General features: G+C 39.1%; 1 protein-coding gene and 2 pseudogenes across 5 annotated transcripts in view; 2 read left to right on the forward strand and 1 right to left on the reverse strand.

Annotated features, from left to right (window-relative positions):
- The window catches only part of DMXL1 (Dmx like 1), a 181,779-nt gene that overhangs the window by 117,588 nt on the left and 39,257 nt on the right, over window positions 1-24,934 (reverse strand). For all 5 annotated transcript variants that reach the window (XM_038008726.2, XM_038008720.2, XM_008014213.3 and 2 more), the window contains 5 exons: window positions 22,490-22,556; window positions 20,704-20,882; window positions 18,030-18,219; window positions 15,882-16,050; window positions 2,539-2,751 (listed from right to left, as the gene is read on the reverse strand). In XM_038008726.2, coding sequence (XP_037864654.2) covers window positions 2,539-2,751; window positions 15,882-16,050; window positions 18,030-18,219; window positions 20,704-20,882; window positions 22,490-22,556 — 818 coding nt within the window. The remainder of the gene's footprint in view (window positions 1-2,538; window positions 2,752-15,881; window positions 16,051-18,029; window positions 18,220-20,703; window positions 20,883-22,489; window positions 22,557-24,934) is intronic.
- On the forward strand, window positions 3,086-4,291 carry LOC140708560 (septin-7 pseudogene; annotated as a pseudogene).
- On the forward strand, window positions 4,469-11,552 carry LOC103245148 (septin-7 pseudogene; annotated as a pseudogene).

The following is a 24,934-nucleotide window of genomic DNA, read 5'->3' on the forward strand; positions in this document are numbered from 1 at the left end:
GTATCAACTGGAAAATAAGTAAACTGGCTTCTCGATCCAGATGTTCTATATTTAACCACTCAGCTAACCTTTAGCAACACACACTACTTTTCTGGACCTCAGTTTTGCTCACGCTAAAAAGAGGGAATTGGAATTGGGACTATAATTGGGACTGAGTTTGTTTTTTTTTTTAAGGCGGAGTCTCGCTCTGTTGCCCAGGCTGGAGTGCAGCGGCGCGACCTTGGCTCACTGCAAGCTCCGCCTCCCAGGTTCACGCCATTCTCCTGCCTCAGCCTACCAATTAGCTGGGACTACAGGCGCCCAACACCACACCCGGCTAATTTTTTTGTATTTTTAGTAGAGACGGGGTTTCACCATGTTAGCCAGGATGGTCTCGATCTTCTGACCTCATGATCCACCCGCCTTGGCCTCCCAAAATGCTGGGATTACAGGCGTAAGCCACCGCGTCCGGCCGGGACTGAGTTTTTAAAATACATTATTTGAGTGTAATCTGTACTTTCTACAAAGTACCAGATTTATCCAAATCTCAGTATGCTACACTAGTTATCCTCTAGGTGTACGGACTCGTAACTGGTATGGCATCTTAAAGAAACCATTTCAAGGGAATGCATTTATGGTGCCAATTTCCAGGTTTCCTTCAACACCTCAGTAATAAAAAATAAACTGTATATCAACTTATCAATACAGGTAAATATGTATAGTCTTTCCTCTTTCAAAAATCCCAGTCCCCTCACCCTCCCCTAATTCCTGGTTAGCAATATAGAGCCATTATCTGAAGAGACATATTTTTTTTTAAGTTTTGACTATTTACCAGATTTAAAAAGTAAGTCAAGATATACAAATCAATTAGAAAAAAAAAAAAAAAACTCAGCAGGAAATTAGATAAAGGGTATTAAAAGGGAAGTCATAGAAGGGCTAAAATATAATAAAAGATATTCTGCTTAATTTGCATCAAGAAAATGCAAAGTAAAACAAGTTGTCCATTGTCCGCTTATCAACTGGCAAAAAAAAAAAAGTAATATAATGAAAACATTCAGTGTTGATAAGGATGTAAAGCATATATTTAGATACACTAAGAGGAAGTAAATACTAGTAAAACATTCCTGGAGGGCAATTTGTCAGAAGTTATTGATATTTAAAATTGGTACACTCCCTGGAAATTCTACACCTAGAAATCAAGGTTATAGAAAAACTCACACAAAAATTAAAAAGACAAGTCATTGTACCTAGAATAATGAAAAACAATTTAAATCAATTTAAATGTCTGTCAATAGAAGACCTATTAGACATTTTCTTTAGACATGGAATACTCAGCAACCATTAAATACAATGAAATGAAAAACTGCCCATTACTGACTGAATTAAAACAAAGTGCAGGCCGAGCGTGGTGTTTCACGCCTGTAATCCCAGCACTTTGGGAGGCCCTGGTGGGTGGATCACGTGAGGTCAGGAGTTTGAGACCAGCCTGGCCAACATGGTGAAATCCTCTCTCTACTAAAAATACAAAAATTAGCCGGGCGTGGTGGCAGGTGCCTGTAATCCCAGCTAATCAGGAGGCTGAGGCAGGAGAATTGTTTGAACCCAGGAGGTGGAGGCTGCAGTAAGCCAAGATTGCACCACTGCACTCCAGCCTGGGTCACAGAGCAAGACTCCATCTCGAAAAAACAAACAAACAAACAAAAAAACAAAGTACAGAACATTATTTCTGTATAAAAATGAGCACCCACAGTACAACTTTTAAGAGTCTGTATTTAGATGTTTGTATGAGCATAAGAAAAGAATCAAACTGGAAGGATACTTATCAAACTTAACAATGTGGAAACTTTGTGTATACTTGTTCGATTTTTCTTCCCTAATGATCACGAACAATCTTGACATTAAAAGAAAACTTTAAAAAAAACCAAAACACATGGCTAGCTGCCCACCACAGTTTCTTACTTCCCATTTCTCAGTACATAAAGCCTATACAGTCAGGAACTACACGGGCCCTGTGACTAGTTCTTGTCAGCTGAATGACAGTGTAAGTGATATAATGTCAATCAAGGTAGCTGAGAAAACAGCTATGCTTTCTTTCTCTCTACCTCTCTCTCTATACCAACTGAAGGCCAAAGGTAGAGAAATTTAAGGTACTAGTTCCAATGCTTCTCAAACTTCAATGTACATACAAACCACCTGGAAATTTCATTAAATTGCAGATTCTGGTTTGGTGGGTCTGTGTGGACCTTGAGACACGCATTCTAACGAGCTCCTGGGTAACACCAATGCTGCCAGTCTACAGAGAGTCCTTTATACAGGAAAGTCCTAAGGGCTAACAAAACCAGAAGAATGAGAAGCCTGAGTCCTTAAATAACCATGTGGAAGAAAGCCACCTGGAACAGAAATATCTACACTAGATTATTAAATGAGCTAGTCCATGTTTAGATCACGTCATTGCAATTTTGGAGTTTATTTCCTACAAGTAGCTAGTTTTACCCTAATACGAAAATGTCTGCTATTTTGAACAAAACTTTAAATTTTTCTTTCTTCTTAAAGTTTTACCTTCATCAGATTTTACATCTGCCTGATTAGAATCTTCTACACTGGCCTCAGAAGATGGTTGCTCAAAACTTTTTCTAAGTTGCTGTAAAAAAACTTCCATGGACAAAGTAAAATGCAGTTCTTTATTGTTTAGCCAGTGTACAACAAAAGGTCCAGTCTTCTCTTCATTTTCATTTAGACTCAGAGATGTAATAGATGGAAGAAGTGGAATGTCTGTAAGAGAAAAAAAGATTGTAAAATTAAAATTTTTACCTTCTAGCATATAAAACATCCATGTTTCATATTTTTATTACTATTACATTTATATTTTGTTTGCCTGAAAGTCTTTCTCTTTCACTTTTTAATTTTATTTTGAGTTTTTTTTTTTTTTTTCTTTTTGAGACAGAGTCTTGCTCTGTTGTCAGGCTGGAGTGCACTGGCGTGATTTTGGCTCACTGCAAATTCCCTGGTTCAGGCCATTCTCCTGCCTCAGCTTCCTGAGTAGCTGGGATTACAGGCATGTGCCACCACGCCCAGCTAATTTTTGTATTTTTAGTAGAGACAGGGTTTCACCATGTTGGCCAGGATGGTCTTGATCTCTTGACCTCGTGATCCACCTGCCTCAGCCTCCCAAAGTGCTGGGATTACAAGCGTGAGCCACTGTGCCCGGCCTATTTTGAGATTTTTTAAAGACTATTTTTTAGAGTAGTTTTAAGTTCACAGCAAAATTCAAAGGTACAGCCATATTCCCCATCCTACATATTCACAGCCTCCCACATTATCAACATCCACTACTACATTTATTAAAATTGATGAATCCACACTGAAATATCACTATCACCCAAAGTCTATAGTTTACCTTAGGGTTCATTCTTGGTGTTGTACATTCTACAGGTCTGAACAAATTTATAATATTTATCTTTAAATCTCTGGAATACATTTTATGTAACCTCTAAATAAGATTTCCAGCTGGGGCTAGTCATGGAGTGGGGAGGAGATGCCAGTCAGCAAGAGATCCGCTGCTGAGGAGAGACGCATCAACAGCAGCATCGTAGGTCAACAGAAGAACCCTGAAGTCTACGTGGGATTTTTCCAACCTCCCAAATCAAATATCCAGAAAATCAGTGAAGAGAGGGTTGGAATACATACTTATGGTAGTTGGTAAATCTGGATTCAGAAACTTTACATTAATTGACTCATTATTCCTCACAGATTTGTATTCTCCAGAGTATCCAGATCCTTCTCACAGAATTAAAAAGATCGTGCAGGTGGAACTACACAAAGTTTTAATCAAAGAAGGTGGTGTTCAGATGCTGCTCACAAGAGTTGATATCCTAGGATTTAGAGTTGCAATAGGTAATAGTAATTGTTGGTTACTGACTACACTGACAGGAAATTGAGGACCACCTAAATGGAGAATCATGATAAAACAGATGTCAGATGCCTGGTAACAGGGTGCAGTGTTGTTTATACTTCATTGCTCCTTCAGGACATGGACTTAAACCATTGGATACTAAGTTTATGAAGTTTTTGCTTGAAAAAGTGAGTATCATCCCACTTATTGCCAAAGCAGACATGCTGATACCACAGAAACGTCAATAGTTTAAAAACAGATAATGAAAGAAATCCACGAACATAAAATTACATACATGAATTTCCAAAAACATAAGATGAAGAAAATAAACTTGTTAAAAAGATAAAGGACTGGCTGGGTGCAGCGGCTCATGTCTGTAATCCCATCACTCTGGGAGGCCGGAGCAGGCAGATCACTTGAGGCCAGGGGTTCGAGATCAGCCTGGTCAACATGACGAAACCCCATCTCTACTAAAAATACAAAAATTAGCTGGGCATGGTGGCATGTGCCTGTAATTGTAGCTACTTGGGAGGCTGAGTCACAGGAATCACTTGAAGCCAGAGTGAGACTCTGTCTCCAAAAAAAAAAAAAAAAAAAAGGAAAAAGGCCTGTGTACCTCTTGCTGTGGTAGGCAGTAATACTACTATTGAAGTTAATACTACTATTGAGAGTCAGAGGAAAGCAGTATCCTAGGGGTGTTACTGATGTTGAATATGGTGAACACCGTAATTTTACAATTCAAAGGAATATGTTGATAGGAACACACATACAAGACTTGAAAGATGTTCCTGATAATGCCCACTACGAAAACTACAGAAGCAAAAAATTGGCAGCTGACTTACAATGGAGTTGGTAACAACAAGAATAAAGGGCAGCTTACTAAGAGCCCTCTGGCACAAACGGAAGAGGAAAGATGAGAGCATGTAGCTAAAATGAAGAAGATGGAGACAGAGACGGAGAAGGTGTTCAAGAGAAGGTGAAAAAAAAGTTCAAAAACTGAAGGACCATGAAACTGAGCTCCAACGGTGCCAAGAGCAAAAAGGAATTTAAGCACAGGGCAAATAATTAAAGGAAAAACAGTATCAATTTGAGAATGAGAAAGCAAACTGAGAAGCTCAACTCAACAACATATTTTAGAACAGAACTCTTCAAGATCCCTAAAAAGAACAATAGAAAGTGAAGATCTTTTTTTTTTTTTTTTTTTTAATTTATTTATTATTATTAAACTTCAAGTTGTAGGGTACATGTGCACAACGTGCAGGTTTGCTACATATGTATACTTGTGCCATGTTGGTGTGCTGCACCCATCAACTCGTCATTTACATCAGGTATAACTCCCAATGCAATCCCTCCCCCCTCCCCCCTCCCCACGATAGGCCCCGGTGTGTGATGTTCCCCTTCCCGAGTCCAAGTGATCTCATTGTTCAGTTCCCGCCTATGAGTGAGAACATGCGGTGTTTGGTTTTCTGTTCTTGTGATAGTTTGCTGAGAATGATGGTTTCCAGCTGCATCCATGTCCCTACAAAGGACACAAACTCATCCTTTTTTATGGCTGCATAGTATTCCATGGTGTATATGTGCCACATTTTCTTAATCCAATCTGTCACTGATGGACATTTGGGTTGATTCCAAGTCTTTGCTATTGTGAATAGTGCTGCAATAAACATACGTGTGCATGTGTCTTTATAGCAGCATAATTTATAATCCTTTGGGTATATACCTAGTAATGGGATGGCTGGGTCATATGGTACATCTAGTTCTAGATCCTTGAGGAATCACCATACTGTTTTCCATAATGGTTGAACTAGTTTACAATCCCACCAACAGTGTAAAAGTGTTCCTATTTCTCCACATCCTCTCCAGCACCTGTTGTTTCCTGACTTTTGAATGACCGCCATTCTAACTGGTGTGAGATGGTATCTCATTGTGGTTTTGATTTGCATTTCTCTGATGGCCAGTGATGATGAGCATTTTTTCATGTCTGTTGGCTGTATGAATGTCTTCTTTTGAGAAATGTCTGTTCATATCCTTTGCCCACTTTTTGATGGGGTTGTTTGTTTTTTTCTTGTAAATTTGTTTGAGTTCTTTGTAGGTTCTGGATATTAGCCCTTTGTCAGATGAGTAGATTGCAAAAATTTTCTCCCATTCTGTAGGTTGCCTGTTCACTCTGATGGTAGTTTCTTTTGCTGTGCAGAAGCTCTTTAGTTTAATGAGATCCCATTTGTCAATTTTGGCTTTTGCTGCCGTTGCTTTTGGTGTTTTAGACATGAAGTCTTTGCCCATGCCTATGTCCTGAATGGTACTACCTAGGTTTTCCTCTAGGATTTTTATGGTATTAGGTCTAACATTTAAGTCTCTAATCCATCTTGAATTAATTTTCGTATAAGGAGTAAGGAAAGGATCCAGTTTCAGCTTTCTACTTATGGCTAGCCAATTTTCCCAGCACCATTTATTAAATAGGGAATCCTTTCCCCATTTCTTGTTTGTCTCAGGTTTGTCAAAGATCAGATGGCTGTAGATGTGTGGTATTATTTCTGAGGACTCTGTTCTGTTCCATTGGTCTATATCTCTGTTTTGCTACCAGTACCATGCTGTTTTGGTTACTGTAGCCTTGTAGTATAGTTTGAAGTCAGGTAGCGTGATGCCTCCAGCTTTGTTCTTTTGACTTAGGATTGTCTTGGAGATGCGGGCTCTTTTTTGGTTCCATATGAACTTTAAAGCAGTTTTTTTCCAATTCTGTGAAGAAACTCATTGGTAGCTTGATGGGAATGGCATTGAATCTATAAATTACCTTGGGCAGTATGGCCATTTTCACGATATTGATTCTTCCTATCCATGAGCATGGTATGTTCTTCCATTTGTTTGTGTCCTCTTTTATTTCACTGAGCAGTGGTTTGTAGTTCTCCTTGAAGAGGTCCTTTACATCCCTTGTAAGTTGGATTCCTAGGTATTTTATTCTCTTTGAAGCAATTGTGAATAGAAGTTCATTCCTGATTTGGCTCTCTGTTTGACTGTCACTGGTGTATAAGAATGCTTGTGATTTTTGCACATTAATTTTGTATCCTGAGACTTTGCTGAAGTTGCTTATCAGCTTAAGGAGATTCTGGGCTGTGACAATGGGGTTTTCTAAATATACAATCATGTCGTCTGCAAACAAGGACAATTTGACTTCTTCTTTTCCTAACTGAATCCCCTTGATTTCTTTCTCTTGCCTGATTGCCCTAGCCAGAACTTCCAACACTATGTTGAATAGGAGTGGTGAGAGAGGGCATCCCTGTCTTGTGCCAGTTTTCAAAGGGAATTTTTCCAGTTTTTGCCCATTCAGTATGATATTGGCTGTGGGTTTGTCATAAATAGCTCTTATTATTTTGAGGTACGTTCCATCAATACCGAATTTATTGAGTGTTTTTAGCATGAAGGGCTGTTGAATTTTGTCAAAAGCCTTTTCTGCATCTATTGAGATAATGATGTGGTTCTTGTCTTTGGTTCTGTTTATATGCTGGATTATGTTTATTGATTTGCGAATGTTGAACCAGCCTTGCATCCCAGGGATGAAGCCCACTTGATCATGGTGGATAAGCTTTTTGATGTGCTGCTGAATCCGGTTTGCCAGTATTTTATTGAGGATTTTTGCATCGATGTTCATCAGGGATATTGGTCTAAAATTCTCTTTTTTTGTTGTGTCTCTGCCAGGCTTTGGTATCAGGATGATGTTGGCCTCATAAAATGAGTTAGGGAGGATTCCCTCTTTTTCTATTGATTGGAATAGTTTCAGAAGGAATGGTACCAGCTCCTCCTTGTACCTCTGGTAGAATTCAGCTGTGAATCCATCTGGTCCTGGACTTTTTTTGGTTGGTAGGCTATTAATTATTGCCTCAATTTCAGAGCCTGCTATTGGTCTATTCAGGGATTCAACTTCTTCCTGGTTTAGTCTTGGAAGAGTGTAAGTGTCCAGGAAATGATCCATTTCTTCTAGATTTTCCAGTTTATTTGCGTAGAGGTGTTTATAGTATTCTCTGATGGTAGTTTGTATTTCTGTGGGGTCGGTGGTGATATCCCCTTTATCATTTTTAATTGCGTCGATTTGATTCTTCTCTCTTTTCTTCTTTATTAGTCTTGCTAGTGGTCTGTCAATTTTGTTGATCTTTTCAAAAAACCAACTCCTGGATTCATTGATTTTTTGGAGGGTTTTTTGTGTCTCTATCTCCTTCAGTTCTGCTCTGATCTTAGTTATTTCTTGCCTTCTGCTAGCTTTCGAATGTGTTTGCTCTTGCTTCTCTAGTTCTTTTAATTGCGATGTTAGAGTGTCAATTTTAGATCTTTCCTGCTTTCTCTTGTGGGCATTTAGTGCTATAAATTTCCCTCTACACACTGCTTTAAATGTGTCCCAGAGATTCTGGTATGTTGTATCTTTGTTCTCATTGGTTTCAAAGAACATCTTTATTTCTGCCTTCATTTCGTTATGTACCCAGTAGTCATTCAGGAGCAGGTTGTTCAGTTTCCATGTAGTTGAGCGGTTTTGATTGAGTTTCTTAGTCCTGAGTTCTAATTTGATTGCACTGTGGTCTGAGAGACAGTTTGTTATAATTTCTGTTCTTGTACATTTGCTGAGGAGTGCTTTACTTCCAATTACATGGTCAATTTTGGAGTAAGTACGATGTGATGCTGAGAAGAATGTATATTCTGTTGATTTGGGGTGGAGAGTTCTATAGATGTCTATTAGGTCTGCTTGCTGCAGAGATGAGTTCAATTCCTGGATATCCTTGTTAACTTTCTGTCTTGTTGATCTGTCTAATGTTGACAGTGGAGTGTTGAAGTCTCCCATTATTATTGTATGGGAGTCTAAGTCTCTTTGTAAGTCTCTAAGGACTTGCTTTATGAATCTGGGTGCTCCTGTATTGGGTGCATATATATTTAGGATAGTTAGCTCTTCCTGTTGAATTGATCCCTTTACCATTATGTAATGGCCTTCTTTGTCTCTTTTGATCTTTGATGGTTTAAAGTCTGTTTTATCAGAGACTAGTATTGCAACCCCCGCTTTTTTTTGTTCTCCATTTGCTTGGTAAATCTTCCTCCATCCCTTTATTTTGAGCCTATGTATGTCTCTGCGTGTCAGATGGGTCTCCTGAATACAGCAGACTGATGGATCTTGACTCTTTATCCAGTTTGCCAGTCTGTGTCTTTTAATTGGAGCATTTAGTCCATTTACATTTAAGGTTAAGATTGTTATGTGTGAACTTGATCCTGCCATTATGATATTAACTGGTTATTTTGCTCGTTAGTTGATGCAGTTTCTTCCTAGCCTTGATGGTCTTTACATTTTGGCATGTTTTTGCAATGGCTGGTACCGGTTGTTCCTTTCCATGTTTAGTGCTTCCTTCAGGGTCTCTTGTAAGGCAGGCCTGGTGGTGACAAAATCTCTAAGCATTTGCTTATCTGTAAAGGATTTTATTTCTCCTTCACTTATGAAACTTAGTTTGGCTGGATATAAAATTCTGGGTTTAAAATTCTTTTCTTTAAGAATGTTGAATATTGGCCCCCACTCTCTTCTGGCTTGAAGAGTTTCTGCCGAGAGATCTGCTGTTAGTCTGATGGGCTTCCCTTTGTGGGTAACCCGACCTTTCTCTCTGGCTGCCCTTAAGATTTTTTCCTTCATTTCAACTTTGGTGAATCTGGCAATTATGTGTCTTGGAGTTGCTCTTCTCAAGGAGTATCTTTGTGGCGTTCTCTGTATTTCCTGGATTTGAATGTTGGCCTGCCCTACTAGGTTGGGGAAGTTCTCCTGGATGATATCCTGAAGAGTGTTTTCCAACTTGGTTCCATTTTCCCCCTCACTTTCAGGCACCCCAATCAGACGTAGATTTGGTCTTTTTACATAATCCCATACTTCTTGCAGGCTTTGTTCATTTCTTTTTCTTCTTTTTTCTTTTGGTTTCTCTTCTCGCTTCATTTCATTCATTTGATCCTCCATCGCTGATATTCTTTCTTCCAGTTGATCGAGTCAGTTACTGAAGCTTGTGCATTTGTCACGTATTTCTCGTGCCATGGTTTTCGTCTCTTTCATTTCGTTTGTGAGCTTCTCTGCATTAATTACTCTAGCCATCAATTCTTCCACTTTTTTTTCAAGATTTTTAGTTTCTTTGAGCTGGGTACGTAATTCCTCCTTTAGCTCTGAGAAATTTGATGGACTGAAGCCTTCTTCTCTCATCTCGTCGAAGTCATTCTCCGTCCAGCTTTGATCCGTTGCTGGCGATGAGCTGCGCTCCTTTGCCGGGGGAGATGCGCTCTTATTTTTTGAATTTCCAGCTTTTCTGCCCTGCTTTTTCCCCATCTTTGTGGTTTTATCTGCCTCTTGTCTTTGATGATGGTGATGTACTGATTGGGTTTTGGTGTAGGTGTCCTTCCTGTTTGATAGCTTTCCTTCTAACAGTCAGGATCCTCAGCTGTAGGTTGTAGCTGTAGGAGATTGCTTGAGGTCCACTCCAGACCCTGTTTGCCTGGGTATCAGCAGCAGAGGCTGCAGAAGATAGAATATTTCTGAACAGTGAGTGTACCTGTCTGATTCTTGCTTTGAAAGCTTCCTCTCAGGGGTGTACTCCACCCTGTGAGGTGTGGGGTGTCAGACTGCCCCTAGTGGGGGATGTCTCCCAGTTAGGCTACTCAGGGGTCAGGGACCCACTTGAGCAGGGAGTCTGTCCCTTCTCAGATCTCAACCTCCGTGTTGGGAGATCCACTGCTCTCTTCAAAGCTGTCAGACAGAGTCGTTTGCGTCTGCAGAGCTGCTGCGTTTGTTAATGTTTACTGTGCCCTGTCCCCAGAGGTGGAGTCTACAGAGACAGGCAGGTTTCCTTGAGCTGCTGTGAGCTCCACCCAGTTCGAGCTTCCCAGCAGCTTTGTTTACCTACTTAAGCCTCAGCAAAGGCGGGCGCCCCTCCCCCAGCCTCGCTGCTGCCTTGCAGGTAGATCACAGACTGCTGTGCTAGCAATGAGGGAGGCTCCGTGGGTGTGGGACCCTCCCGGCCAGGTGTGGGATATGATCTCCTGGTGTGCCTGTTTGCTTAAAGTGCAGTTTTGGGGTGGGAGTTACCCGATTTTCCAGGTGTTGTGTGTCTCAGTTCCCCTGGCTAGGAAAAGGGATTCCCTTCCCCCTTGCGCTTTCCAGGTGAGGCAATGCCTCGCCCTGCTTCAGCTCTCGCTGGTCGGGCTGCAGCAGCTGACCAGCACTGATCGTCTGGCACTCCCCAGTGAGATGAACCCAGTACCTCAGTTGAAAATGCAGAAATCACCGGTCTTCTGTGTGGCTCGCGCTGGGAGTTGGAGACTGGAGTTGTTCCTATTCAGCCATCTTCGAAAGTGAAGATCTTTTAAGCTCTCTACTAACCACCAGTTATGCATTAGTTGTCAATGCCAGCTTGGACATCAGTGTTAGATGAATCTGCCTAATCAATCTTCACCAGTTTTGTCTATAATGATGGATTTAACAGACTGACAAAAATTTTTTTTTGTTATTGTTCTTGATGGAGGTTATAATGTCTTGAATTGTCCATGGTGTTGTGCACTTAGAAATAACAGCTCTAAGTACATTTCCTACATTTTCCTTTTCGTCTTTCATTGAACAGGTATCCTCAATTTAATGCAAGAGAACATTTTGTTGTTATACATTCATGTCCTGGTGGTATGACTGTTGACAGGATATTCCAAAATAAAAGGATACTGCAAGATTTTCAATGAGGATAAATTGCCATAATATGACGCAAACTGCTTTTTCGATAATTATAATACAAAGGTTCCATTCAATGAAGCATATACAATAATGTAATAAATACATATATTTATATTTTATTTTTGAGACATAGTTTCACTGTTGCTGTCTAGGCTGGAGTGCAACGGCGCAATCTCAGCTTACTGCAACTTCTGCCTCCCAGGTTCAAGTGATTCTCCTGCCTCAGTCTCCCAAGTAGCTGGGATTACAGGCATGCACCACCAAACCTGGCTAATTTTATATTTTTAGTAGAGATGGGGTTTCACCATGTTGGCCAGGCTGGTCTCGAACTCCTGACTTCACCACTGCCTCGGCCTCCCAAAGTGCTGGGATTATTGGCACGAGCCACTGCACCCAGCCAATAACATAATTTAGTCTAACACAGTTGATCCTTCCATTGTTTAAAAATACACATGAAAAAAAGAAAAAAACCTATATGCTTACAGTGCATCCAGAGCTTTTTTATAGTAACCTTTGTTTGTTTTGGATTTTTAAAATATACATTGGCCGGATGCAGTGGTTCATGCCTGTAATCCCAGCACTCTGGGAGGCCGATGCGTGTGGATCACGAGGTCAGGAGATCGAGACCATCCTGGCTAACACGGTGAAACCCTGCCTCTATTAAAAATACAAAAAATTAGCCGGGAGTGGTGGTAGGCGCCTGTAGTCCCAGCTACTCGGGAGGCTGAGGCAGGAGAATGGCGTGAACCCGGCAGGCGGAGTTTGCCGTTAGCCAAGATGGCACCACTGTACTTCAGCCTGGGTGACAGAGTGAGACTCTGTCTCAAAAAACAATAATAAATAAATATATATATATATAATCCTCATTTAGTGCCCTCCTTAGCTAGAATCTCATTACTAATTCATTTTTTTACAACATTTAATTTAGCTATTTTCCATATATTGGCCCTGCTAAAATAGAATATAGCATCTTTCTTATGGTAGTAACCAACAAGGAAACTTTCCTTTAACTCCCTTTTTATACTCTTGGTAAGTAGCAGGGGGAAAAATGCATTCATAGATAATTTCTAGGCAAAACTGTAAAGCTAACAAACCAATATTTTTCTATTTATGCTGTCTCTCTATTTCACTAGAAGAGAAAAAATGTCTTTTTACCCTCAAAGAGAAAAAAGTCACCATTCTGCATTTAGTTATATTCATATATTGCATTTCTGTATTTTTGTTTCTACTGTCAAAAATCCACATAACAATGTGATGTAAAAGAAAAGATTCCCAACATAATGTTTGCCACTATTATTAGTAGTAACAGATTTAAATGGTAAATTTAATGTATCTATTGTAATGGAAATTAAATTATATATTTCAGGTCATATAGCATAATTCATTTAACCATAAATGTTTTAAAACTGAAAAATATTCACATGACGTCTATAATTTGTAGCTCTGTTAATAGAAATATCTTAATTTATAACGAATTTTGATAACAAGCAAATTTTAAACTGATCCACACAAAAAAAATAAGTTGGCTGGGCGCAGTGGTTCACGTCTGTAATACCAGCACCTTGGGAGGTCAAGGTGTGCGGATCACGAGGTCAGGAGTTTGAGACCAGTCCGGCCAACATGTTGAAACATCAACTCTACTAAAAATACAAAAATTAGCCAGGAGTGGTGGTGCCTGCCTGTAATTCCAGCTACTCAGGAGGCTGAGGCAGAAGAATCAGTTGAACCGGGGAGGCAGATGTTGCAGCAAGCCTTGATTATACCACTGCACTCCAGTTTGGCGACAGAGCGAGACTCCGTCTCAAAAAAAAAAAAGTCATCACCATAATGTCAAAGGAACTAGTAACGTATGTATCTTAATATCAACAACAACTAGTTTTTACTTAATAGACTGACCTATCAACCTCTTTAATGAGCTATTTCTAAGATGGACTGCTTATTTGTTATCATCAAGACTGAAGTTGAGGTTCCCTTCTCATGTTCAAGGAAAGCATTCAAGACAGTCACCTCAGCTAAAAAAGCATTTGTTCCTTGGTATTCTTTTTTTTTTTGAGATGGAGTCTCGCTCTGTCACCCAGGCTGGAGTGTAGTGGTGTAATTTCAGCTCACTACAACCTCTGCCTCCCAGGTTCAAGTAATTTTCCTGCCCCAGCCTCCCAAGTAGCTGGGACTACAGGTGCCTGCCACCACACCCGGATAATTTTTTTTTTTTTTTTTTTTTTTTTGTATTTTTGGTAGAGAAAGGGTTTTACCATGTTGGGCAGGCTGGTCTTGAACTCCTGGCCTCAGGCGATCCGCCCACCTCGGCCTCCCAAAATGTTGGGATTACAGGGATGAGCGACCGTGCCCAGCTCCTTGGTGTTACTTTTGATATGAATGTAAAAGTGAGTATACTGAAGTACAAATCCAGTGAGTTGTTGCAAATAATCCCTAATTAGTGGAAGTAAGCAAAAATTTAAGTATCACATTAAATCAAACCTGGATCATGCTGGTGTCTGCTAAACTGTAAAGGCTAGAATGAACTCAAGGAGTATAAACAATTTTCTCCAAATCTATTTTTTAAAAGAAAGGTAAAGAAAGGCCAGGCACGGTGGCTCCTGCCTGTAATCCCAGCACTTTGGGAGGCCGAGGCAGGCAGATCACAAGGTCAGGAGTTTGAGACCAGCTTGGTCAACATGGTGAAACCCCGTCTGTACCAAAAATATAAAAAATTAGCTGAGCGTGGTGGTGGGCACCTACAATCTCAGCTACTCAGGGGGCTGAGGCAGGAGAATTGCTTGATCAGGAGGCAGAGGATGCTGTGAGCGAAGATCATGCCATTGCACTCTAGCTTGGGCAACAGAGCAAGACTTTGTCTCAAAAAAAAAAAAGAATATTTCGTAACAAACAAAAACTCATCAATAGTTGTTAGTGGTTATCTTCTAGAGAGAGGGACAAAGGTGGAGTAGAGGTGAAAAGTAGGCTTTTACTTTTCACTTTTTGTACAAATAACACCTTATGCAAATACTGCCTTTAATATTTTTCTCAAGTAATATTCCAGGCTCTACTTTAAAAGGTCCAATTATGACAACTAGTTTTTAGAATCATAAAAATTATTTACTCGAGGCGGACAGAATGCTTGAGGCCTGGAGTTCAATATCAGCCTGGTCAGCATGGTGAAAACCCATCTCTATTAAGAATGCCAAAATTAGCTGGGCATGGTAGCACACTCCTGTAACCCCAGTTTCTTAGGAGGCTGAGGCATGAGAATCACTTGACCCCAAGAGGCGGAGGCTGCAGTGAGCCAAGATCACACCACTGCATTCCAGCCTGGGCAACGGAGCAAGACTCTGTCCAAAAAAAAAAAAGTTACTAAAATAGTAAGTCCTGGCTAGGTACAGTGGCTCATGCCTATAATCTCAACACTTCAGGAGGCCAAGGCAGGTGGAACTCTTGAGCCCAGGAGTTCGAGACCAGCCTGGACAACATGGTGAAACTGAGTTTCTACTAAAAATACAAAAAACTAGCCGGACATGGTGGTATGCACCTATAGTCCCAGCTACTTGGGAGGCTGAGATGCAAGAATCACCTGGGCCTGGGAAGTCGAGGTTGCAGCGAACCATGTTCCTGCCACTATACTCCAACCTGGGTAACAGGAGGGATTCCCCATCTCAAAAATAATAAGTACTTAAATCTTCAAATTCATTGGTAGACCCAGATATTCTAGATCTCTTAGTCTAATAGTACATATTTGACTACAGAGATAAGTTTCTTAATTCTCCCAGTAATAACTTTTACATATTTCTGCCCTCTTTATGGAATGGATCCAAAGATCAAGTACCAAACACAAAGATTTTAACAACTATATGATAATTATAAAATACTACTTTTAGAGGTTGGACATGGTGGCTCATGCTGGTAATCCCAGCATTTTGGGAGGCCAAGGCAAGAAGATTGCTTGAGGCCAGGAGTTTGAGACCAGCCTGAGCAACACAGTGACAAAAAATAAAAAGTAAAAAAATAGAATACTACATCCGTAGTACTAACCTTTATTAAGTAACAGTTCAAATATTATCTTTTGAATAAACTAATAATGAACTTCAATGCCTTATCAAGATCCTAACTCACACGTCAAATCATGGTCTTAAAGGGCAAACAAACAGAAATCAGTGAGCATGCTACAATGAAAAGTGGGCTAAGAAAGTCACCTCTAATATTTTACTTATTTGAAAACTAAAAGTACAACTTACTTGTCATAAAATCAAACTATTCAATTTCAGAAACATGTTTTGAACAATGTTTCATTACCTGTGGCTGGATTGATGCTGGCTGCAATATGAAAGTGGCAAAGTGCATTGGCATGCAGTGGAGTGTTCCTGTGCACATGATGAGGATCCTGCTGATGTGGCAGATATCCAGTATGTGCCACAAGTGCAAGTGATCTCCTCCGACCTCTTCGAAAATGTCTCAGATTTACCTGTGTGAATAGAAACAAAACTAATGCCTATATTGTCAAAAGTCGTACATGTGTAGGTTACATAATGATTTTCAGAAGTTACATATATCCTAGTTCAGAACATTTTATATGCTTTATATGTAAAAACGCCTTTTAACATTTTATATGTAAAAATATCTTTCAATATTTTGGTATAGCAAATTTGAATCCTGAAGAATAAAGTTATGACTTAAAGTACCTGGATGTTCTCTTAATCCTCACACAATATTTTGTAATTTTTATTAGGCTTATTTTCTTAGAATGTAGTTCCTAAAATCAAACGTTAAAGAATTTTTTTTCCAATACTATTGTTTGTGAATGACGTCTCTACACACACTGTCCTCTTTTGTCTATAGCTAACTCCTTATGACCACATAGTATTAAATAATATTACCATTGCACATGGGACATTTCATAATTTACAAAGCATTTTCATAGAGATCATCCCATTTGATGCCACGAGGCAGGCAGTGTAAATACTGTTATTCTCATCTTTCATATGATAAAATAGCCTAGATAGAACCCAAGATCATCTAGCTAAGAAGAGACAGGGCAAAAGGTAGAACAAGTCTTCAGATTCCTGGTCAATAACTTCTTTCAGCTATTACTACATGTAACCATTCTATTCGTTGTTGAATCAAAATACAGTTTATTATATTCTGAGCCATGAGAATACTATTCAAATTAGAAAAATAGTTGCTGCGTAATCATACAAAGCATTCAAAGATAAATTGTTTTAAAATAACTTCTATTTTCAGGGTCAGGCATAGTGGCTCATGCCTGTGATCCCAGTACTTCGGGAGGCCAAGGCAGGCAGATCACTTGAGGCCAGGAGTTCAAGATCAGCCTGCGTGGGAGGATTACTTGAGCCAACATGGCAAAATCCCATCTCCACTTTAAATACAAAAATTAGCCAGGCGTGGTGGCACGCACCTGTAATCCCAGCTACTTGGGAGGCTAAGGTTGGAGAATTGCTTGAACGCGGGAGGCAGAGATTGCAGTGAGCTGATACCACGCCACTACATTCCATCCTGTGTGACAGAGAGAGACTCTGTCTCAAAAAACAACAAGCAGCCCTCTCCCCGCAAAAAACAAATCCACAAAACATAAAATCACCTCCTGTTTTCAATATTAAGAAAATAATAGGCCGAGCGCCATGGTTTATGCCTGTAATCCCAGCCCTTTGGGAAGCCGAGGCAGGTAGATCACTTGAGGTCAAGAGTTTGAGACCAGCCCTGGCCAACATGGTGAAGCCCTCTCCCTATTAAAAAATACAAAAATTAGCTGGGCATGTGCATGGTGATGTGCACCTGTAATTCCAGCTACTCAGGAGGCTAAGGCCAGGAATACAGTTAGCCAAGATCATGCCACTGCATTCCAACCTGACTGACAGAGTGAGAATCTGCCTCAAAAAAAAAAAAAAAAAAAAAAAAAAAGAATCTGTATTACTATTCTATTGTTTCTCAGCCTTTAGGCTATGATCAAATGTATTACTATTCTACCTTTAGCATGTCCAAAAACCAAAAATTGACTTTCACTTTCAATATTAATTTGTAAAGACCCCAAAGTTCTGGGTGGTGGGGTGGGGTTTCTAAAGATAAAATGGTAGAAGAACAGAATAGGATAAACTACTCAAGCTCTATGAAAGGAAAAATAAGTTATTTTTAGAGTTAAATCTTTGCATTCTCAGATTTTACTTTATGTTACTTCAGCTAAGTCAAATGTAATCATCCTTTTATCATCCTCATCAGTAAACCTAAGATTAACTTCATAATTACAGGTAGTTTTGTGTTTCAGACAAAATCTAGATAAAAAGATATTTTTGAACCAAATAGAACTGAAAATTTTCTAAGAATGATTTTCCTAGGATATAGATTTTTTATAACATTACTTTGTTACCAAAATGGCAATGTACCAAAGGGTTTAAAACTTGTAGTAAGTAATGTAACAAAAACACTCACTTCTAAAGCATTTTGAACTCGTTCTTTACTAGAAGCATTTCTCTTGAAGTTATTTGCTAAATTAATTGATCCAGTCCAATGGCTGTAGTCACCTCCGTATAGCAAACAATCATTTGGTAAAAATGTCTCTACCCAAAGACGACACACATTATCTTTGCAGCAAGTCAACAGTACATTACATACAGAAGCCCTAAGGAATGAAAAGATTTTAGAAGCAAAAATACAAATACCACATAGTATCACAGACAATTCTATGATATTTCTGTAATTACTTAAATGTACCAACTAAGATGCTAATGAAGAAAATATCAATATGTATAGATTTCATCACAGCAAATGTTTGCCAATCTATGTCTTTTCTGCCTAGAATTCAGTAGTTCTTGTTTCAATAATCTTGCCAAAAGTTCTTTCTTTTTTTTAAGAGATGTGGTCTCACTATGTTGCCCAGGCTGTTCTCAAACTCCTGGGTTCAAGCAATCCTCCGGTTCAAGTAATCCTCCCGCCTCATCCTGGGATTACAGGTGTGTGCCACCATCCCAGCTCTCAATAAGATTCTTTTTACATCTAAAAAAACAAAGACTGAGATTAAGCCACAATCTCTCAATTGACACACAAGAAATAACCACATCTTGTAATAAAATTTTCTGATTTATTGAGTGGATAGTTCTTTGAATTATATCATATGCTTCATTTCTACTTCCTATAAAGGCACCTGCACAGTCACAAAAACCGACAGTAACTACGGAGTACACTTATTCTCTCCTTGCCTAACAGATGCCCAAAGAAGTGAAATGCAAGAATTGAATATTCATGGTAAAGTAAGTACTAAACACTTCCCCTCCTTAGTCATCCTTGACTTTCAGTTAATTTCCTTTTTGCCACCTCCTTAAAATAAAAGCAAAAATCAATTACATATATGTTAATAAGTCCCATAAGCATCAAGAACTCAAAGGCTGAAACCCTATCAACAAGGACTACCTTCCATCAGGGAATTCAGTAACTTTAGAAGAGAGAAAGAAAAAGTCACAATATTTTGTAGTAGCAACTTGTTCCAGCATATATATCTGATTTTTAAAAACAGAACAATCAGCAGGTTTTATCAGTAACTCAGTGAGTTAAAGTAATGAGAAAAGAAATCAAAATACTGCCTAGTGGCCACTTTGTTAAACATACCTACCTGACTAAAAAAGAAGTTGCAGAAGAGAAGGGAGAACAGCATGATTTGTATTGGTTGTTCTCTCCTTCTCCGTCCCTCCTCCATTCTTGCATCTCTCTCCCTCTGGCTCCCTCTCCTCTGTCTACTTCCCTCTCTTCTTCTCCCTTTCTACCTCTTCTCTGGGCTTCCCTCTCCCACCATTCTTTGCTTTCACAGACTTTCCAGGCCACCCTCCCTTTCTACCTCTCTCCTTCTGTCTCCTACCTCTCCCTTCCTAGCATCTTTTTTTCTTTCCTTCCCCAACCCCTTGTTTCTCCTCCTTTCCCCATCTTCATACCCAACTCACTCCATTTTTTCTCATTCTCTTTTCTCTATCCCTGTCCTGGCTATAGCTACAGTATAACTCAAAACATCTAGTCAGCAAAATTCACAAAACAGTGAAAAGGTAGGAAAAAAATGCCACATGGTGTGGCCAAATTGAAAATGGCCATATGGTACAAAATGGGATTTCTGGCTGCGCACAGTGGCTCATGCTTGTAATTCCAGCACTTTGGGAGACTGAGGCAGGCAGATCATCTGAGCTCAGGAGTTCAAGACAAGCCTGGGCAACATGGCAACACCCCATCTCTACAAAAAATCCAAAAAGAAAAAAATATATTAGCCCAGCATGGTGGCACACACCTGTAATCCCTGCTATTTGAGAAGTTGAGGCGGGAGGATCACTTGAGCCCAGGAGGCGGAGGTTGCAGTGAGCCATGATTGGGGCACTGCACTCCAGTCTGGATGACAGAGCAAGACCCTGTCTCAATACAAAACAAAACAAAAACACAACAAAAAACAAACAAACAAAAAATAGGGAATTTCTACCTATATTTAAGTAATAGGTCTCTATAACCTACTAAAATTCAGTATGATATTAACTCTTTCCAGAACTACAGACAAAAAAGAAGGGACTGGGGGTATGTATGTATGTGTCACTGTGTGCTTGTGTAGTTAAACTTACACCCATTTCAGAGAAGAATAATGTAGGGTATTAACCTACTCTTTCTTTTCCTCAGATATGGCGGGTGCAGTCAAATAAACATACAAGAACTAACAGTATATCCTCTTAATAAAGCTATTTTTTAAAAGAAGAAAACCAGGGAAGAGATACTAGAAGGTACAAGATGACAGAGTATTTATGTAAAAATATAAACAAACAATCTGGAGAAAAAAGATGACAGGATTAGACACAAAACAAAAAGAAAAAGAAAATATGTACAACTCTGTGACTTAAAGACATCTGATATGGAGTAAATTATCCCAGCTTAAACTCCTTTAATACGGCTCTTATCCTAAGCATCAAACATAGTTGACCCACAGCCAGAGATGTGCAGGCCAGAGACTATTTAATATTACTCCAATCTTCATAGGCTCAGAAGTCCTATTACCTACGAACTCTCAAAAGTGAGAGAAGCAATCAAAAGTAACAAAGATGATGTTCTTTAATATGTGGGGAAAAATGACCAATCCACTGACCTAGGCATATATTTGCTTGTTTTACGCCAGGAAAATCCATTTACGGCTCGAGGATGGGCCAGATACACAAAAGAAAAGTCAGTTTCTCCTTGGGATTGTTTTTCTGAACTTCTATCTGGAGAAGTAACAGCTGTCCGCCAGTTTTCTACATTATACCATACCTTCAAAAGACAGTCATCCTAAGGAAGAAAAGAAACCAGAAAAACATGCAGATCAGAATTAAAGATTAAATCAAATAGCAAAAGTAAGACTTTTCTCCAAACAGCAAAAGTAAGACTCTTCTCCCCAATGGCAAGAACTTGGGGATGGGAAGAGACGTTGGGCACAGAGGAATTAAGAACAAAATTCTGATTCTGGCACTTTTCTATTAGCATTCCCTAATTGTGCTTTAAAAACCGAAGTGTGTGAATGTGTGTATTGTGTTCAAGAAAAACGCTTGCTAATTACTAGAGTATGGGGAATGGAGTCATTCAGGAAAGACTGAAAGATAAAACTAAGGATTTCTTTTCCAGTAAGCCAAATATTAAAAAAGAAATCAATACCACTAGCAGACTTATGAAGACTGCTAATTATAGGGGAAAAAAAACAACAAAGTACTTTTCATGAATTTTCATGTGACTTTTCAAAGAAAATGTTGATGATGAAAATAACAAGTTAATATATAAATACTACATAAAATACTCTATGTACAATCAAATTTATAGTCCTAATTTGGGAAATAAGGGAAAAGCAAAGGAGACTAGAATGTACCAGGTACTGCTTTTAAGCTATAACTGAGTTCCCACCTGTAAAGTCAATCAGAATAAACAGCTCCACTTCTCTCCTAAAAAACAAAAACCTTACTGTGGTTTTAGAGTATCTTACACTCTTAGTTTGCAGAAGGCTTTGAGCCATGAGAACAATAACTTGACTTATTAGCAGTTCATGAAATGCTCTATGAACCAATGAATAAAAATAACTTCAAAGCAATACATTGCTTTAAAATCAACAGGTAATAACAAAGTATGCACACTAAAGAAATGGTTACTAGTATCTTTCTAGAAAGCCTATGAAGTCTTATATACTAAAAACAGCCTAATATACATCAGCTAAAAGGTAATATAAGTCGAAGCTATGCTTTATTGATTGCATACTACATGAAAGGCACTGTGCCGGTGACTCTATACTGCCTATATTGTCTAAATTAATCCTATCATTAACTATCTATGAGGTAGGTGTTTTTTTCTCATATTACATATGAGAAAAGAAAGGCTCAAGAAGATTAACTTGCCCAAGAGGATAAAGCTGGTAAATGGCAGATTTATATCCAGATCTGCCCCTATGTCTGTGTTATTTCAATTGTATCACACAGTCTTTTAACACCACAATAATGTAGTCAATTTCTGCTACTTAAAATTTTTAATGGCCAGGCACGGTGGCTCACGCCTGTAATGTCAGGAGTTCGCGACCAGCCTGGCCAATATGGTGAAACCCCATCTCTATTAAAAAACACAAAAATTAGCCGGGCGTGGTGGCGCGTGGCTGTAGTCCCAGCTACTTGGGAGGCTGAGGCAGGAGAACTGCTTGAACCTGGGAGGTGGAGGCTGCAGTGAGCCACGACTGCGCCACTGCACTCCAGCCTGGGTGACAGAGTGAGACTCCATCTCAAAACAAACAAACAAAAAATTGTTAATGGAAATTATTATTTTCAAGTTAAATAAATAAAAGAATGAAGCCAGTTAATGTTTTTAAAGTTTCAAAGTAAACTATAAACACATAATTTAGCAATAGCATTTTCACAATTTACCTTCCCAGCAGTGGCAAAAAATTCTCCATCTGGTGAAAATTTCATTAAATGAACTTGGGAAGCAGTTCTGTAAATTAAACAGATAAGGAAAAATTTGCAATGAAAACTAAAAAGAAAAAGTTCAATATTCTCAAAATTATACATCAGCAATCGGTTCAAAAGACAGAAAATTTTATAAGTTTCACACTCACAACTTTGTGTACCTGAAAAATGAACTAGTTAGTAAGACAAACTTTAAATATAAAAACATCCATCCATAGAATCATGGAAGGAATGGCTTGTCAAAATCTTTAAAGTCTAAAACAAAAAAGTCTTAACTTTCATTCTCTTAGAATGAGAGAGAATGGTTTCATTTTTTAAATCTGGAAATCTAGTTTCCAGAATCATGGATCCCTATATGCCAACATACATTTTCAGGGATAATATATAATGAATTTGCCTTAGGGTAATACTTACCTAATTAAAGATTATGTGTAGGCCAACACGGGACTTGCAGCAATTAGGGATTCAGCCTACCAGCTTCACCTATATACTTGGTACATACTTGCCTTTTCTTCTCAAAGGAACTTTGTGGTTCATTTCTCTTCATTGCCTTCCCTTACAGCTACTCATATATATTGATCTCAAGACACCCACCACTATCATTACTTTCCTTTTCTTTGACCAAATTCATGATTAGATAGGTCAATACTAAATTTATTTGTAAAGATGTCCAAAGAGGAATTCTCTCACATTTCATTTCAGATACAAATAACTTTTTTTTTTCTGATTTTAAGCATAACACATTGTAGAAAAGTTGATACAGGTAGATAAAAAGAAAATGAAATCATTCATATTTTTCACCAATACTCCCACATCCTTTCCTCAGACAAAGCCAATGTTAACATTTTAATACATAAACTTCCAAATCCTTTTCTCTGCTCTCTCTACTTTCTGCAGAAAAAGGTGGGAGAAGTAGGGCTAGAAACTGAAGTCATATTTACCACCCATTAAAAATATGACACAGGCCAGGCACGGTGGCTCACTCCTGTAATCCCAGTACTTTGGTAGGCTGAGGTGGGCAGATCACAAGGTCAGGAGTTCAAGACCAGCCTGGCCAACATGATGAAACCCCATCTCTACTAAAAATACCAAAAATTAGCCAGGTGTGGTGACACGCCCCTGTAATCCCAACTACTTGGGAGGCTGAGGCAGGAGAACTGCTTGAACCCGGCAGGTGGAGGTTGCCGTGAGCCAAGATCACACCACTCTACTCAGCCTGGGTGACAGAGCAAAACTCTGTCTCAAACAACAACAACAAAAATTTGTCATGAACATCTTTGCATATAGATGCAAAAGATGTGCATATTTTTCCAGGTGTACAGATCTACATTATTTTATTGGCTTATGATATTCCATTGTATATGTTTACAATGATTTCAAATAATTTTTCACTGCTGTTTTCTAATTTTTGCTGCAACAACAACAAAAAGAGAAGTGAACATGCCTGCACACACATTTTCAGAACATCTGGTTAATCCTAAGGATATCCTTAAGACAAAATACTATTTTTTTTTCTTTTTTTTATTGAGATAGAGTCTCACTCTATTGCCCAGCCTGGAGTGCAGTGGTGTGATCTCGGTTCACTGAAATCTCTGCCACCCGGGTTCAAGCTATTCTCATGCCTCAGCCTCTCAAGTAGCTAGGATTACAGGCATGTGCCACCACACCCGGCTAATTTTTGTATTTTTAGTAGAGATGGGGTTTCGCCATCTTGGTCAGACTGGTCTTGAACTGCCAACCTCAGGTGATCCGCCCACCTCGGCCTTCCAAAGTGCTGAGATTACAGGCGTGAGCCACCATGCCTGGCCTACAGTTCTTTCTAAAGAATTATTTATGCAAAATTCTGTTCCCTTTCTACATGTTAACCCATTACCTATTCGAGGATTGCAAAATACATGGAACCAACTCCTTTGAAATCTACTCTGTAAATTCTACATACGGGACGTCTGCCTTACTTTGGTATGTGATATTTATGCTATCACCACTTCATATAAATCTAGTCAGTTTCACTTAAGATCCTATTATACCAGTCTACTGGTTTATTTTCTATCTACCCCTATCTGTTCATCACAATATTCTAAGCATCTTTAAAGCAGCCTGGAACCATTCAACAAATATTTGTTGAATGAATGAATGAAACCTGGAAAACTTATTTAAAGGATATGAAAAAAATTAAGCCTGTTGAATCATACTTCCAAAGTGTGCTCTAAAAAGACAATATCAGGGTGGGTGCAGTGGCTCACGCCTGTAATCCCTGCACTTTGGGAGGCCAAGGCAGGAGGATCATGAGGTCAGGAGATGAGACCATCCTGGCTAACAGTGAAACCCTGTTTCCACTAAAAATAGAAAACATTAGCCAGGCGTGGCAGTGGGGGCCTGTAGTCCTAGCTACTTGGGAGGTTG

Source organism: Chlorocebus sabaeus, chromosome 23 (genome assembly GCF_047675955.1).
Source record: "Chlorocebus sabaeus isolate Y175 chromosome 23, mChlSab1.0.hap1, whole genome shotgun sequence".
In the NCBI taxonomy this organism is placed as follows: Eukaryota; Metazoa; Chordata; class Mammalia; order Primates; family Cercopithecidae; genus Chlorocebus; species Chlorocebus sabaeus.